The sequence below is a fragment of the Equus quagga genome, chromosome 6 (assembly GCF_021613505.1).
Source record: "Equus quagga isolate Etosha38 chromosome 6, UCLA_HA_Equagga_1.0, whole genome shotgun sequence".
Classification (NCBI taxonomy): domain Eukaryota; kingdom Metazoa; phylum Chordata; class Mammalia; order Perissodactyla; family Equidae; genus Equus; species Equus quagga.
Genome location: NC_060272.1, coordinates 67,763,856 through 67,778,440, shown reverse-complemented (window position 1 = coordinate 67,778,440; position 14,585 = coordinate 67,763,856). Strand labels below are relative to the sequence as shown.

The window sequence follows — 14,585 nt, the reverse complement described above, 5'->3', positions numbered from 1 at the left end:
TCTATTGTTTTATACGATAAATATAAATATAAGCTATATTTAACCATGCTCTCTAAATGCTATTATCCAGTAAGAGCTGGAATGACGGACTATCTCTCAGCCACTGACACTCTACACTGCTATCGTGACATTATTGTGTTCCTCAACATATGTTTTTTTACTCCTCTATGAGCTACCTTTGGGCCAGTTTGTTAATGTTTAGCAAACGGAATTGGCTCTGAGTCACTGCCAAAGTGTGCAAGCTGCAAAGAAAGAGGCTAACACTGTTTTACAGTGCAAGTTTATGGCAGCTAGACGCACTGCCAAGGAAATGATTGAGCAAATATCAACAGGCAGTAGTGGTCTGTTGGAAACCCTATATTGGGCCTAGGAGAATTGACCAAAAGTATTATTATTTGTTAACTGGGAAGAATTTTGGCCAAAGGCATGACAAGATTGGGAGAGTAATTGCATGTGTACATAATACCATAACATCCCCTGCAACTATGATCCAACACCATCATATAGGAGTGATTTATTAGGCTCCCATTTTCAGGAATATATCTACTACACCAAATGAGATGTGAAGGTATTTTCCTAGTTAATGCTGGTCCTTGAAGCCTATATCCTAATACTACAGCCAGAACACAGTAAATTACATTTTCTTCCTGGTTGAATTCAAACTTCAAATGATATGAAATAGAGATGTTTCTTAGCTGTATTTCATATATATAATGTTTCATATTATATTTATATAGTTTACTTGCATTCAGATAATTTTAGATTCATTGTCACCTGTCAAAGTAGGTATTTGAATGTAAATATTTAAATATTTGTTAAGCAGTCAAATTCATGAGGGATTCAAAAGCATTGTAATTTCTAACCTTTACATTGATTGACATGCTAATATTAGGTCAGCTTTTGCCATATTAAGTTTTTCTGATGTTTTTGTGTTTGGATTTGGGCCTTTTGTACTATTTTATGTAACAAAATAAGGATGTCACTTTAGAAAGCTATTATTTATTTCGTGAATTGCTAATGAGATAGCTATTGCAAAGTACATTATGTGTCTGCATCGTTGCTAACTCCGCCTTTCTGTAGCTTCTCAGTTACAACCATTTCTCCCTTCAGATGTGAATCCTTTCTTGTCTTTTTCATGCTTATCTCATCTACTTTCAAAAACAATCTGATCAATTGATTAGTTATTTCACATGAAAGTATAATTGTGTGAAATTGTACAATTTTATCCATCAGAAAATCAAGTTTTTGGTAAGGTACAAATTTTTTGTAGAAAATTCAGTGATCTTAGAGTCCCAAGATGTGAACTGTAGTCCTTTCTCAACCACCAGCCAACACCTAGGTCCCTCAACAAGGCATGTAGCTTTCTCAGCCTGTTTCCTCATCAAATAAGGATAGGCGATTACACCCCCTGCCTTTCTCACAGAGTTATTTAGAAGACCAAACAAGATAAAGAAGGTAAAAATGTTCTCTAATTGTAAAGTAGTATGTAAATGCAGCATATAATCATAAGAAACTACTAGATTATTTCTAATACTCTCTGAAAGCAAAACAATCCTGATGATCTCAATTATTCTATTTCGGTTGTGATTAGGCACTGAAGAAGATGTAGTGAAGTCAAAGAAAACATTCCGGAGTCAAGCCATAGTGAATCAGAACGCAGAGACAGAACTTATGCTGGAAGGAGATGACGATGCAGTCAGTCTGCTACAGGAGAAAGAAATCGACAATCTTGCAGGTAAATTTTTAAATATTTTTCTTCTATTTGTTATAAGTAACAAATGCACACAAAGTTGCTAAATTTAAAATCTATCTCCTGGTGAATAAGTGTCTGTCAGTGGTTGGAACGATGCTCAATCATGTGAATGTTAATAATGTACTTTATCTCATTTCTAGTGTTGAAGAGAGGAAAATAGATATCAAACAAATACATATTTTACTAACAAATAAATAGCATCCACTTTCTGTGTAATAAAGAGTAACTTTTTAATATAGGAGAAATAATGTATAGCATAAGTTGTTTCCATTTAACTGCCTAAATAATTGGGAGGGGATAACAGAATGATAGACTCATTAATTTATATATGACACTGACATGCTAACAGCTATGAAGAATAGCCACTTCAGCCAGGTGACCATCGACTTTGCCATTTCCTCCCTGCTGTCACTCTTTGGAATGTCCCTCCCTGTTCCTGGTTTTTGCTCTGTCCCCACATTGCTGCTACTCACCACTAGCAAACATTCCTTCACCCATCCACCCTCAGTTTTCACCTTGTCCTGGTGCTGTTCTCGGGTCAATTCAGAGCAGCATCTATAATGACCAGATGGGATATGGATATTCTAAGAGTGTTGGCCCATAACCTTTTTTGGGTTTAAAGGACTTTTGAGAATCTGATGAAAGGAGATTGCTTCATGAAGGTGCACATACAATTTTGTACACAATTTCAAAGGATTCACTAACCCCTGGAAACCAGATCTAGGATGGAATCGTATCCTAGATCTCTGATTAAAAATTCCTGCTGTAGAGTCTAAAAAAGTATCTGAGTCTTACCTCTATTCTCTATATTCAGCCAGTGCAACAATGGGGTGGCAGATGGCAACAGAGAAGTGGACTTAAACTCATCATTCTGTTTACAAAGTAGCACTCCTCTATCCAGGAGTGTTCTGAAAATTATCCGGCATGCTTTGTGAAAGCCTCCAACGATATTTCTACCAGTTAGAGATTTCTCTTTTTTACCAAAAAGAAGATGTTCTTGTTAATTGTAAACTGGAGATGGCACATTATTCTCCCTCTTCTAGAAAGTGTTTAACAAGGTTATGCTAATATCAGTTCCTGGATATGCCTATGTTATTAACATTTCTGTGTCGTGAAAACTATTTTTCCTATTTAAAACTAATCTTAAGTCCCTGAACAAATGTTTGCCTCTAATTCTTAAGTAAATCTTCAAGTTTTGGTTTTGTTGTGGTTTGTTTTAATAGTTCAGAGATTTTATCTGAGACCATTTGGAAATTTAAGCAAATGAAATCTATTATTTCTTTTTGCCTACAGATTTGTTTTCTCTTTTCCTGGTCTTTTTCTTGATCCTAAAAAACTAGAGAAAATTCACAAACATGATTCCTGACCTTTTTAGATAATGCATTGCCTTTCCTCATTCACGTATGCTAAGAGATATGTTCAATGATTATATAATTTAGTTTAGACTCTCTGGTCTAAAGACTAAAGGTAATTAGTTGATACAAATTTGGCTAGTACCTTGAAGTTTATTATAAGATTGATTAATCCAGAGTGACACGATAGTGACAATGTTACATAAAAATCATTTTCAGAAGTTAACTACACACCAGTATGCTTGGGTTTTAAAAATCAGCTGTTGATAAAGTTTCAAAACACATAAATAACTCTTTTTGTTGTTTAATAAATTCTTGTCCAGATAGTTATCTTTGTCTTAGAAATTGAAATTTGTTAAATAAAAATATCTTTCCTTATTTATAACTTATGGTTCTGAGTAGCTCAATAGTGCTAAACTGCCTAAAGAAAACTTTGCTTCCGCAGAGATCTAAGTCCAAATCAAAATCCAGGAAATCCTAAAATCTGTATACAAAATTAATATAATCTGATGTTTGGTGTCTGGAAATATTATGTAAAATAACAAATGCCTATTTTCCAGCTCTGAGATGAAAATTACAGGTTTATCCTCTCATGATTTAACTTAGTGGTATGACTTGCATATTATTAATATATGAAATGTACCTTCAAAAATATAAAAGTATTAGAGTTCTTAGATGTTAGATTTTATATGAATGAATACACCATTTTTATAATAATAATGGTAAACCTAAACCTGCCAATAGCACAATTATACAAAATCCTATTTTGCTGACATGCACACAGATGAGGAGACCATGCATTACAATTTGTCAGTATGCAACAGTACTTAATAGTCAAGTTAAATTCAAGAGAGAAAAATATGCTAGCTAAAATAGAAAACTAAGGGAAAGTACTAATGTAGTTGAGATTAATTCTGTTTTTTGGCTTAAAAGATAGGGTCAGTTTCTGTTTATAAAAAGAAAAATAAGAGGAAGAAGAAGTAGCCTGTCTTACTAGGAGCCAGGCGGTGTTCACAGGGCTTTCTGTGCGGTAATCTGCTTAATATTCACAACACCCTATGAGGTGGACACCAGGATTACCCTAATTTTACAAATATAATATACAATAGCTTGCATAAGGTTAAGAAGTATATAAAATAATATACTTTCTTAAAAATATGTAGTATAGGGTTTGAACTACAATACACCAAATAGTGTATATACTTCTAAAATGACGTAAAAACAAGATCCTCAGTTTATAACTCATTTTTTACACTAGCTCCATTTACTACACTTCAAAGTCTATGAATATGCATAATAATTGATTTTAGTTGTATATACATGTTCCCCAAAATCATTCTGGTAAACTAAATAAAATCTGATAGAGTATTTTTAGGATGATTTCGTTTAAATATTGACCCTTTCTCATGTTTTCTCCATTTTCTTTGGAGTTTTCTGGTTTTCATAAAGATAAAATGTTCCACAAAGTTCTACAGCTTTACATGTCACACAATTTTCTGTTTCGCTTTTGGTTCCCTTTCTTCCCAAGCTGTTCATCTCAAGAGGCAAGTTAAATGTGTGTGATTATTAATTACTCAACTTATTATGTATTGTAAATGGCTTATATGATTATGATATAGAAGTAAGCCAATCAAGTAATCGTTACATTAATAACACCAAACTTAATTTGTTTTAATTGCTTTTTTAGTTTGTAATGATTCACCAAAGTGAATTAGCACCTAAGATTCCATATGTATTTCAGTTTACTAATTATATTGTTACTTAAAACATTATAATTAATGGTTATAATTCAACTAATTTTAATTGAAAATCTCATTTATTTTAATTTGAAACTTAGCTTGGCAAGTTATTTCTTCAAATAACTATTGAATAACTAAAATTTTAAATTAACTCACATTTATGTCATATATTGACAAGTGAATGATTTAATTTAACTGATAGATTGTGTCCGACTACTGAAATGTGTTTCATTTCTTTTAGAGTGGTAGTTCTGTCACATATGCTGAGTGATAGGAGAAATATTTTACATGATAGAATTGGAATTCACACAAATTCCTTTACTTTTACTTCCAAATATTAATAATTTTGCTAATTTAGGGAATTCTGAGTTGTCGATGATGGTGGTGGTCCTTTATGCTTTATCAGTTCCATAAATTGTAAAAAAATATTTGTTTTGTTTATAAATGTAAGCTGTTATTACCAACAATCCACCCTTCTGTTTAATGTCAGATAACTTTAAAGATTTCCCACAGGCCTACACCATTGTCCAAACTTCTTTCTTTACCTGAAATATCCTTTGTATATCTCTTCTATACTTTCCCTTATCTCTTATGAAAATCTCTACCCATTTTTTGACCTACTTAAAACACTTTATGAAGTATTCACTGGCCAATCTTGTCACTCCCATAACATTTTTTTTGGCAACAACTCTATGGAGATATAATTCACACACCATACAATTGACCCATTTGAAGTGCACAATTTAATGATTTTTTAGTGTATTCCAAGTTATGCAACTATCACCACAACTTTAGAACATTTCACCTCTCCAAAAAGAAACCTCATACTCTAACTATTTCCCCCATTTTCCCATCCCCCCTCCACAGCCCTAGAGGACAACTAATCTACTTTCTGCTCTATAGATTTCCTATTCCAGACATTTCATATAAATGGAATCATATAAAATATGTAGTCTTTCGTGACTGGCTTTGTTTACTTATGATAGTATTTTCAAGGTTCATCCATGTTGTAGCATATATGTCCTTTTTATGGCGAATAATACTCCATTGCATGGATATACCACATTTTATTTATCCATTCATTTTTTGATGGACATTTGGGTTGTTTCCACCTTTTGGTTATTACGATTATGCTGCTATGAACATTCATGTACAATATTTTATGTGAATATGTGTTTTCATTTCTCGAGTATATACCTAGATGTGGAATTGCTGAGTTAAATAATAACTCTATGTTTAACTTTTTGAGGAACTGCTAGACTTGTTTTCAAATTGGCTGCATCATTTTATGTTCCCATCCAGTGTGCAGGGGTCCCATTTCTCCACATCCTTCCCAATGCTGGTTATTATCCATCTTTATTATAGCCACTCCATAAAATTTTGATTATATCATTCTTAAGACACTTATCACATAAAGCCTTGTATTGTAGATGCTTTTCTGTATGTTTTCTCTCTCCTTTTAGACTCTGAATTCCTTAAGGTTAGCGACCATATCCCATGTACCTTTGAACCATGAAGAAATCTTCCAGCACAAATACTTGCCTTTAAATGGTTCCCATTGAAAAAGTTCATGTAGGTAAAGGAAACGAGAGAACTGAGATCATTGTCTGGTTAATTTATATGAAAAACAAAAGACAAAAAGAAAAATTTGTTTTGAGCTATTGAAATTGAGTATTTGGGGGCTTGAATTATCAGATCATCTGCTCATAGTAATTGAATCGCTCAAATAATTACTCATCTCATCATTTAACTTTTCCAGGGTAAGAACACCTAAAGTTAAGCTAATCTCTGTTCCATCCCAACTTCCGCTAATTATGTCATTTTAACTAAATGTTTCTTAAGGTTCCCATTTTTAAAGTCAAGATACCACTGTGACTCTTAATCAAAAACATATTTTCTCTATCACATAGAAACAATGTTCTATGACCAATGGACTATAATGTTATTTTGAATATTTAAAAAAGAGTAATTAGTATAGGAAACTAGCAATGTGGAAAAGAAGTATTAAAATATGAGAGTTGGATTTTTTTTTTTTTTTTTTGAGGACTATTAGCCCTGAGCTAACATCTGCCGCCAAACCTCCTCTTTTTGCTAGGGAAGATTGGCCTGAGCTAACATCCGTGCCCATCTTCCTCTACTTTTTACCACACCATGGCTTGATAAGTAATGCGTGGTCCGTGCCTGGGATCGGAACCAGCGAACCCCAGGCCGCGAAGCAGAGCATGTGAACTTAACTGCTGTGCCGCCAGGCTGGCCCCAAGAGTTGGATTTTTTTTTATGTGGTCTTTTCAAAGTGGTCAATTTAGAATCCTTTACACACACTCGTACACATACACCCTTACCGAAGTCAAGGATCTGAAAGTCAGAAAAAATGCATTATGTGAATTTAAGAATAAGAAAAATATAGAAATAAGGAGGAGGTCTACTAAGAGAAACAGAGTGTCATCAACAGGAGGTTCTCCTAAGTGAGAGTCACCTGCCCTGCATGACTCACCTTTAATGCCCCTCACAGTTCCCAGGTGTGCTTTCACTGACGTTTAGAGAGCAATACCTTTCAGATGGTTTTTCTTATTGTTAACTGGTCAAATTGTTTCCATCTCCTGTCATCTTTGTTCTACTAATTCAAAGTGAAAGCCGGTATCAAATGATGGGGTGGCGGGACCGTTGCTTTGAAATGTTTTTAAGGTTGACCATTCCTACGGCCCTAAATCTCTATTTGACCGCATTCACACACTCATCTGCTTACTCATTAACATCTGTTGCATACTTAGTATATACAACTCTGGGAGACTGATAGGAAAAAACTCATCAGGAGAATGAGCCCTGCTACGACTCCCTCTCAGTAACTCAAATGACCAGGAAGATATGGCATAGAATATGGCTACCCTAATATATGAAAGTAGACAATTACAGTGATCAAATAGGTAATTTAGGTCTTCAAATGCTCTAACTTGGAATGTCCAGATACCAGAGGCAAAGTTGTATATGTTTATAAATTGAATGTTAGCTTAAAACTGAGGTAAGAAAGGAAGATAAAGCAAAATACAGAGTATATAAGAAGAAGGAAGAACTCAAGATTCTAGAAAAATATAATAAAAGGAAAACAGAATTCTAAAAGCTCGGAGTTTTTCAGAAAAAAAAATGTTATTTAAAAAAAAAAAGTATGAGCCAAAAGCACAGAAAAATGTTCTTATAACTGTTTAATGGAATAAGAGAATAAGTGCTATAGAAGAGAACAAGTCAACGTTACGTAGATTCAGATCAACTCTGACTCACATCATGTCTGCCTTAAGTCTAACTACCTCGTGAAATATAATTCTAATATGCTTAATGAATATTCTTTCCCTGGCAAAATTAGTATTTTTTAAAGGATTTCTTCATATTTATTTTTATGTAGTTTTAGTTGCAGAGTCTAACTAGAATTGAATTGACCTGATATTTGTATTTAGGGGAAAAATTGTCTTTTAAACCTTCTGGATTGTCTAAAATGCATTTTGCTCAGGATTTTCCCCTTAATTTTAAAACCCATGTGTATTTCAAGGGAAATTTAATCCATATGTCCCTGACTCACTCACACTTAACTCATCAAAATGTTGTTTGGTAAAAGCCATTTGATGTCGAAAAGGCCTTATGAGTCTTTCTAAGTCTTTTTTCTCTCTCTTTGAATTAGGAAATTGCTTTGCAAGTCATAAATACTATACCCAAAGGGTTCACATTCAGCTTCAAACACAGAATTCACAAAGCTCTTAGAGACAACATTAACACATGCCCATTTCTTACAAAAGCTAAAATATTTAAATTTCTTACTTAAGTTTTTGATTTGGTTAATAAGTTGTAAAAATAAATAAAAGTTTCACCTTGAATATCTAGCCTTCTTAGCCTCTCTTCATTATTTTTACAATGTCTACAAGGCCTTTTTAGAGTCTGCAAATATCTTGCTATACTGTATTTCCAAAAATGTATGTCCCCTTCAACCATGGATTCTGTAGTCTATAAAAACACTTTTATAGTACTCTTAATTGTAACAACATTCCTGCTAACCAAACTTTGTAAATTTAAAGTATAATAAAAGGCTGTAATTCAACTGTATTAGACATCAACCACGATTCAAATCATATATAACTTTCTTACATCTTTTTTTATTTTAAGAATAAGCTATCCTTTGTTACGGGGCACGTGTTTCACAAACCACAATGATAAGGTCTATTCTTTCTAATACAGTGCTCTAGTTGAAACCCATTTTTATTTTTTACTTTTTTCCTCTGTACAGAGAATTTCCCATAAAGTAATTCCTCTACAGATTATAGTTCTACTTACTACCAACCTGAAAAATAGGGGTAATAAACAACTCAAGTAACTTATCAATAGACCGCATTTCTCCTATACATAGGGGCCTAAACTTTCACAAAAGTATATGAATGAGAATATTAATCACCTACTGGAAATATATGGGTCATCTTGTTTGTCACACTTGGAGAAAAAAAAATATGAGATAAAACTGTTTTCCTCCTGCCAAACTGTGGATGTTACCAACCTGGAGAAGAGGAAGAGATGAGGTATGCATCAGGGTATCACTGCCACACCTACGGGCACCCTGGTGCTCTCTCTGAATGACTTCGATGCTAATTCAAACATTACGTGTAAAACTGATTTTGCCACTACGTTTAGAGCAGTGCTATATAAAAGGGCAAGTAAGTCTTTCTGCATACTGAAAATATTTTATTTATTTATTTATTTATTTTATTTCCATGGCTTGGTGCTTACAGAGCCAGAGCCTCCAGAAGGTACTTAAACAGCACTAAGGACAATCATTTACATGGCAATCAATTTATAAGTAGTTATCACAGTAGAATCTGCTCCATCAGTTTAAATTGCCAATCCAACAAATAGAAGTCTAGAACTTTTTATCAGCAAAAAGAAGAGAAAGTCAGGCTGTGTTTGCTATCTAAATATTGTTAAATATCTTTTTCCAGATAAAATGTATAGGCAGTCTTTTTGATCAGAAGGTGACATTGCAATATTTTATGGGTTTTTTTTTGTTTTTTATTTTGCTCAGGAAGATTCACCCTGAGCTAACAGCTGTTGCCAATCTTCCTCTTATTGTATGTGAGCTGCCACCACAGCATGGCCACTGACAGACGAGTGGTATAGTTCTGTGCCCAGGAACCAAACCTGGGCTGCCAAAGCAGTGTGAGCTGAACTTAACCACTAGGCCGCTGGGGCTGGCCCTGTTTTATGTTTTTTAATTCAAAAGTTCTGCTGAATTTTTCCTTCATTTTAAGTCACTAAAGATGAACAGCTGAGTGTAGTTGGCAGTGCTATTCCTGTTCAATTTGTGTCTAAAATAAGAATGTTAAGAACTAGGTATCATGGACAACTATCTAAAAAAATAAACCTTGTGGGGCGAACCCCGTGGCCAAGTGGTTAAGTTCACGCAATCCACTTTGGCAGCTGGGGGTCTCGCCAGTTTGGATCCTGGGCGCAGACATGGCATCGCTCATCAGGCCATGCTGAGGCGGTGTCCCACACAGCACAACCAGAAGGACCTACAACTAGAGTATACAACTATGTACTGAGGGGGTTTTTGGGAGAAGAAGAAAGGGAAATAAAAAAGATTGGCAACAGGGACAATCTTTAAAAAATAATAAAAAATAAACCCTGCATTTAAGATTGGGCTGTGAGGAGGAGTCTCCATTCAGCAGCCAGTTCTCTAGGGGGTAAAATCAAGCTAGATAAGTAGCAAGGAGGTAAGTGAGGATGGGCAAATGAAGCTAGGAGATAGAATTTGCATTTGTTGAGAGAAAACAATACCACAGGCTGATAGCATTACAACCGTATGAGCTGGGTATTATACTTCATTTTAAGATGTGGAAATTAGGTTCAGACATCAGAGTATTTCTTCATGATCACATAACAAGCAGAGAGATGAGCCAAGATTTAAACCCACTTTTCTCTCTCATAAACCTATGTTCATTTCACTACATCAGTGCTTTTTAAATTTCAAGTTGCAACCCATTGGGGGATTAGAAAATCAATTACATGGATTACTACTAGCATTATTTTAAAAGAAATAAAAGAGAAAAGAATAGATTTGAATAGAAAATGTCAAAATTCATCACACATAGTAAAGATAAGAGCTGAAAGGATCTGTTGGGTCCTTGTTCTCTGAAGCCACATCCCAACTTGACTCAAGTTCATGTGGTTATCTAAGCAAAAGAAATATAAATACTCAATATCTACTATATGCAAGACATGAGGATGAGTGGTTGGAGTAAAAAGACACATATGATTAAATTTCCTGCTTTCAAGGAGGTTGTAGTCTAGAGGGAGAACAGATTTAAACAAAAAAAAAGAAACAAGAGAAAGAAAAAACCTAGACATACAAAGGAAACCATGGTAATGCAAAATAGGACCTTTGACCACCAGGTGGATTCTGGAAAGCCTTCCTAGAATAGGTGTTTCCTATCTTGAATCGGGAAGCATAAGTAAAAGATTTAGAAAGATTTAAAGAGTTGTTAGACAGTGGGAAACATCATCTGCTAAAATATCACCTTCACTGTGAAACTACAATGGTTCTGAATTATTCAGGTAAAAGTAAGAGGTAAAAACGTAAGGGAGTCTCTGAAGTTGAGACCAACAAGCTCACTGGCGGAGCTGCACATGCCCTGAGGAACCTGGATTTTATCCTGAAGGCCACAGTGAGACAATGAACGATTTTAAGCATGGCAATGATGAGATCCGATTTATATTTTTTTAAAAAGTCATTCAGGCCATTGTGTAGATTAGGTTTCAGGATACCCAGACTAGAGGTAAGAGGCTATTGTCAAACCAGAGGTGATGAGAGCCTAAACTAAATTGGTGATGGCAAGAAAGAGGAGAAGGGGACAATTTCAAAAAAAGAATCTTAAAAGGTAATATCTGAGGGACTATGATAATTGACTTGTTATGAGAAGTAAAAATGAAGGGGATCTGGAATGAGAAGAAGTGATATAGAAACCAGTAAATGTGTTTAGGAATGTGAAGATGCAGGGTTTAGGGGAGAGAGGAATGAAGATGGTTGGTTTAGCTTGGTCTTTTGGAAATCTAAAATTTTCAAATGGATATAAAGGTTTGAAATTTGAAGAAGAGCCCATCAAGGATACCAAGGAAATCAAGTGGTAAAAGAAGCAGAGAGCATGCCGTGCTCTAGAAGTCAAGGAACTCTAGTTCAGCACTTTTGAAACTGATATTCCTTGGAACACAGGTATTTTGAAATATGTTAATGAGGGGAAAAAAGGATAGTTAAATGTGTTTGGGAAATTCTGGGTTTAAAAAATAAAATGTTACACAGGTTTTTGTGGGGCTTTTTTTGTTAATAGTCTTTTCAAAGCCTTTAACATATTAGTTAATATGTACTTCCCTAACACCTTGGCCTAAGTAGATGATGAGGGTGAAGCCAAAAGAAGTGAATAGGAGTGAAGAACTAAGGTAAAAACTCAAGGCTCTAGGGTCAACAAAGGAGGAGAGAGACAAAGATAACAGAGTAGCTAGAGGGGGCAGAGGAGGGAAGGACCAAATCCAATGTAGAGGGAGTAGCAGGCTTGAACAGGGTGAAAGAGACATTATCTGAAACTGGAGAAAGAGAGATAATGATAAGTGCAGAGGCAGAAAATTCTTTAGATAAAGGAAGACATCAAGATAAATCACAGAATTTTTCTTCAAAATATAAATACTTCATTTATTATACCATGAGGATGGACAAATGTTGATATGTGAATTTTTTTAGGAAGAGGCCATGTATTTAACCATCTACTCAAAGAGATATGTGATCCCCAAAAAGGATAAACACCACTGCTTTCCACTGTAATACCTGAGCTTTAATCTTTGACTCCTTAACCTAAGAAATCTGAGGCCTAAGAAACGTTCAGGCTATGTGTGTTTTTTCAGTTTCATCTCAAACTGCTCTACTTTACATATCCTAATCCCTGGCCAATCTTAATTAGTCCTATTCATATACAACATCTGTATGTTTGTTCAAACTCTTCCCCTCTGCTTGCAGTGCTCTACCCCTCATGTCCACTTGTCCAAATCCTACCCATCCATTACAGCTCATTTCAAATGCCGCTGCTTCATCTTGTCATGACCACAACCTCCCCCTCCTCATAAAAAGACCGGAAGTCCTCACAGTTCTGTGAATGTCTATAGAATCTATCATATAGGTTTGTTATGAGGAATAAATGAGATTAATTCATGCAAAGTGCTTTAAAATGCTTAGCTAAACCCGTTCTCCCTTATGTCATTATTCGTGTATATTTCTTGTCTTTACTGTGTAGTATAAGCTCTTTGTGGGTAAGATCCATGTTTTACACCTTACTGCATTCTCTCTTAGTGCCCAAAAGAGTGAATAATTTTTGTTGACCATATGAATGAATGAATGCTGAATTAAATGTCTCTCTAAACAAATAATTTACAAAGAGGGAACAACTTATGCACCAGTAAAAATATGGCAGTTATAAAATTATGCCACTTAAATTTTAAAAAATAGTATGCATATGATATAGCTAGAATGACCAATTACATAGCTCTCATTGGATTTCAGGACATTTTTAAATTTGTGTTTTCTCTGAAATGCAGTGTCTTTCATATTTTTAAAGAACAACTTGAAATAAATACCAGAAAAGTATAAAAGATGTAACCTGTTATTTTAAGTGGTCTTTTTACCAAGACATATAAATGCAGCAATGGTGTATATCATTTTCTATATTCAATTCCATAAACACAGATAGCATACTATGTGACAGGTACTGTGTTAGATGAAGAAGTTAATGTCCCTGTCTTCAAGTAGCTTATGCCAAATGGGAGAACAGACTTCTAAACACATAGATTCAATATCTTCTAAGTGCTGTTGTAAAGATGTACCCAGGAGACCATAGGAACATAAAGGCAAGGCACGTAGTCCAACCAAGGGATGCAGAGACGTGGCCTCCTGGTCCAGTGGATTTAAATCATCTCCCCTAGTGTATTCAGTCTTCCAATCTAGTAGGGATTTACTCTTCTCCATCATTCAATGATATCCCAGTGCCATAAAAGAGTCAGTGCCCCTCCAGAAAGTGAAAAATGTATTCCATATGTTGAACTAAATGTGATATAACTGGAAACACAAATCTCAGCTGGCTCACCTATTCACTCAAAAGGCAGAGCAAATTATCACAATGAACATTAAAATTATCACTGGTTTTTAGTATATTTTTGTGCTAGGAAATAACTCAGTGATATTTTACTTAGTATATATACTTTGTCAGCTTTTTCTTCTATAAGATCATTCATTGCCTTTATGGAAAATGCGCTAGTTTTTGTTGGTTTCTTTTTAACATAAAGAATTATCTATTCTACAAATAAATTGAAAAACATAAGCCAGTAGGTTAAAGTTAGAGCCTAATCAGATTGTCTCTCAGTACTTTTTAAAATTATTTTAAACACATTACATAAGATTTTAGATAATGTTAGTACAAAAATAGATGTTCTACCATGATGAACAGATATTTTGTTAAAATTCAGTCTTTGATTGCTCTTATATGGAGGGCTCTGTTCTTTCTGTTTCTGTCTCATAGTATGTTGAGTTTTACCAGAGATAGGTTTACTCAGATGTTAAAAGACTAATGTATGTTCTTAAGCATCTGTCTCATTTTGCACAGCAATAATCTAAAGAGACCAGTGCACTAGGAGGATGCATGGCTATTGTTAATTGCAATCTAAGGATAG

The 14,585-nt window shown here is 34.6% G+C and overlaps 1 protein-coding gene across 10 annotated transcripts in view; it reads left to right on the top strand.

Moving 5' to 3' along the window:
• Positions 1 to 14,585, top strand: part of NBEA (neurobeachin) — a 679,748-nt gene that overhangs the window by 470,431 nt on the left and 194,732 nt on the right. For all 10 annotated transcript variants that reach the window (XM_046664612.1, XM_046664614.1, XM_046664615.1 and 7 more), the window contains one exon: positions 1,592 to 1,735. In XM_046664612.1, the coding sequence (XP_046520568.1) occupies positions 1,592 to 1,735 (144 nt within the window). The remainder of the gene's footprint in view (positions 1 to 1,591; positions 1,736 to 14,585) is intronic.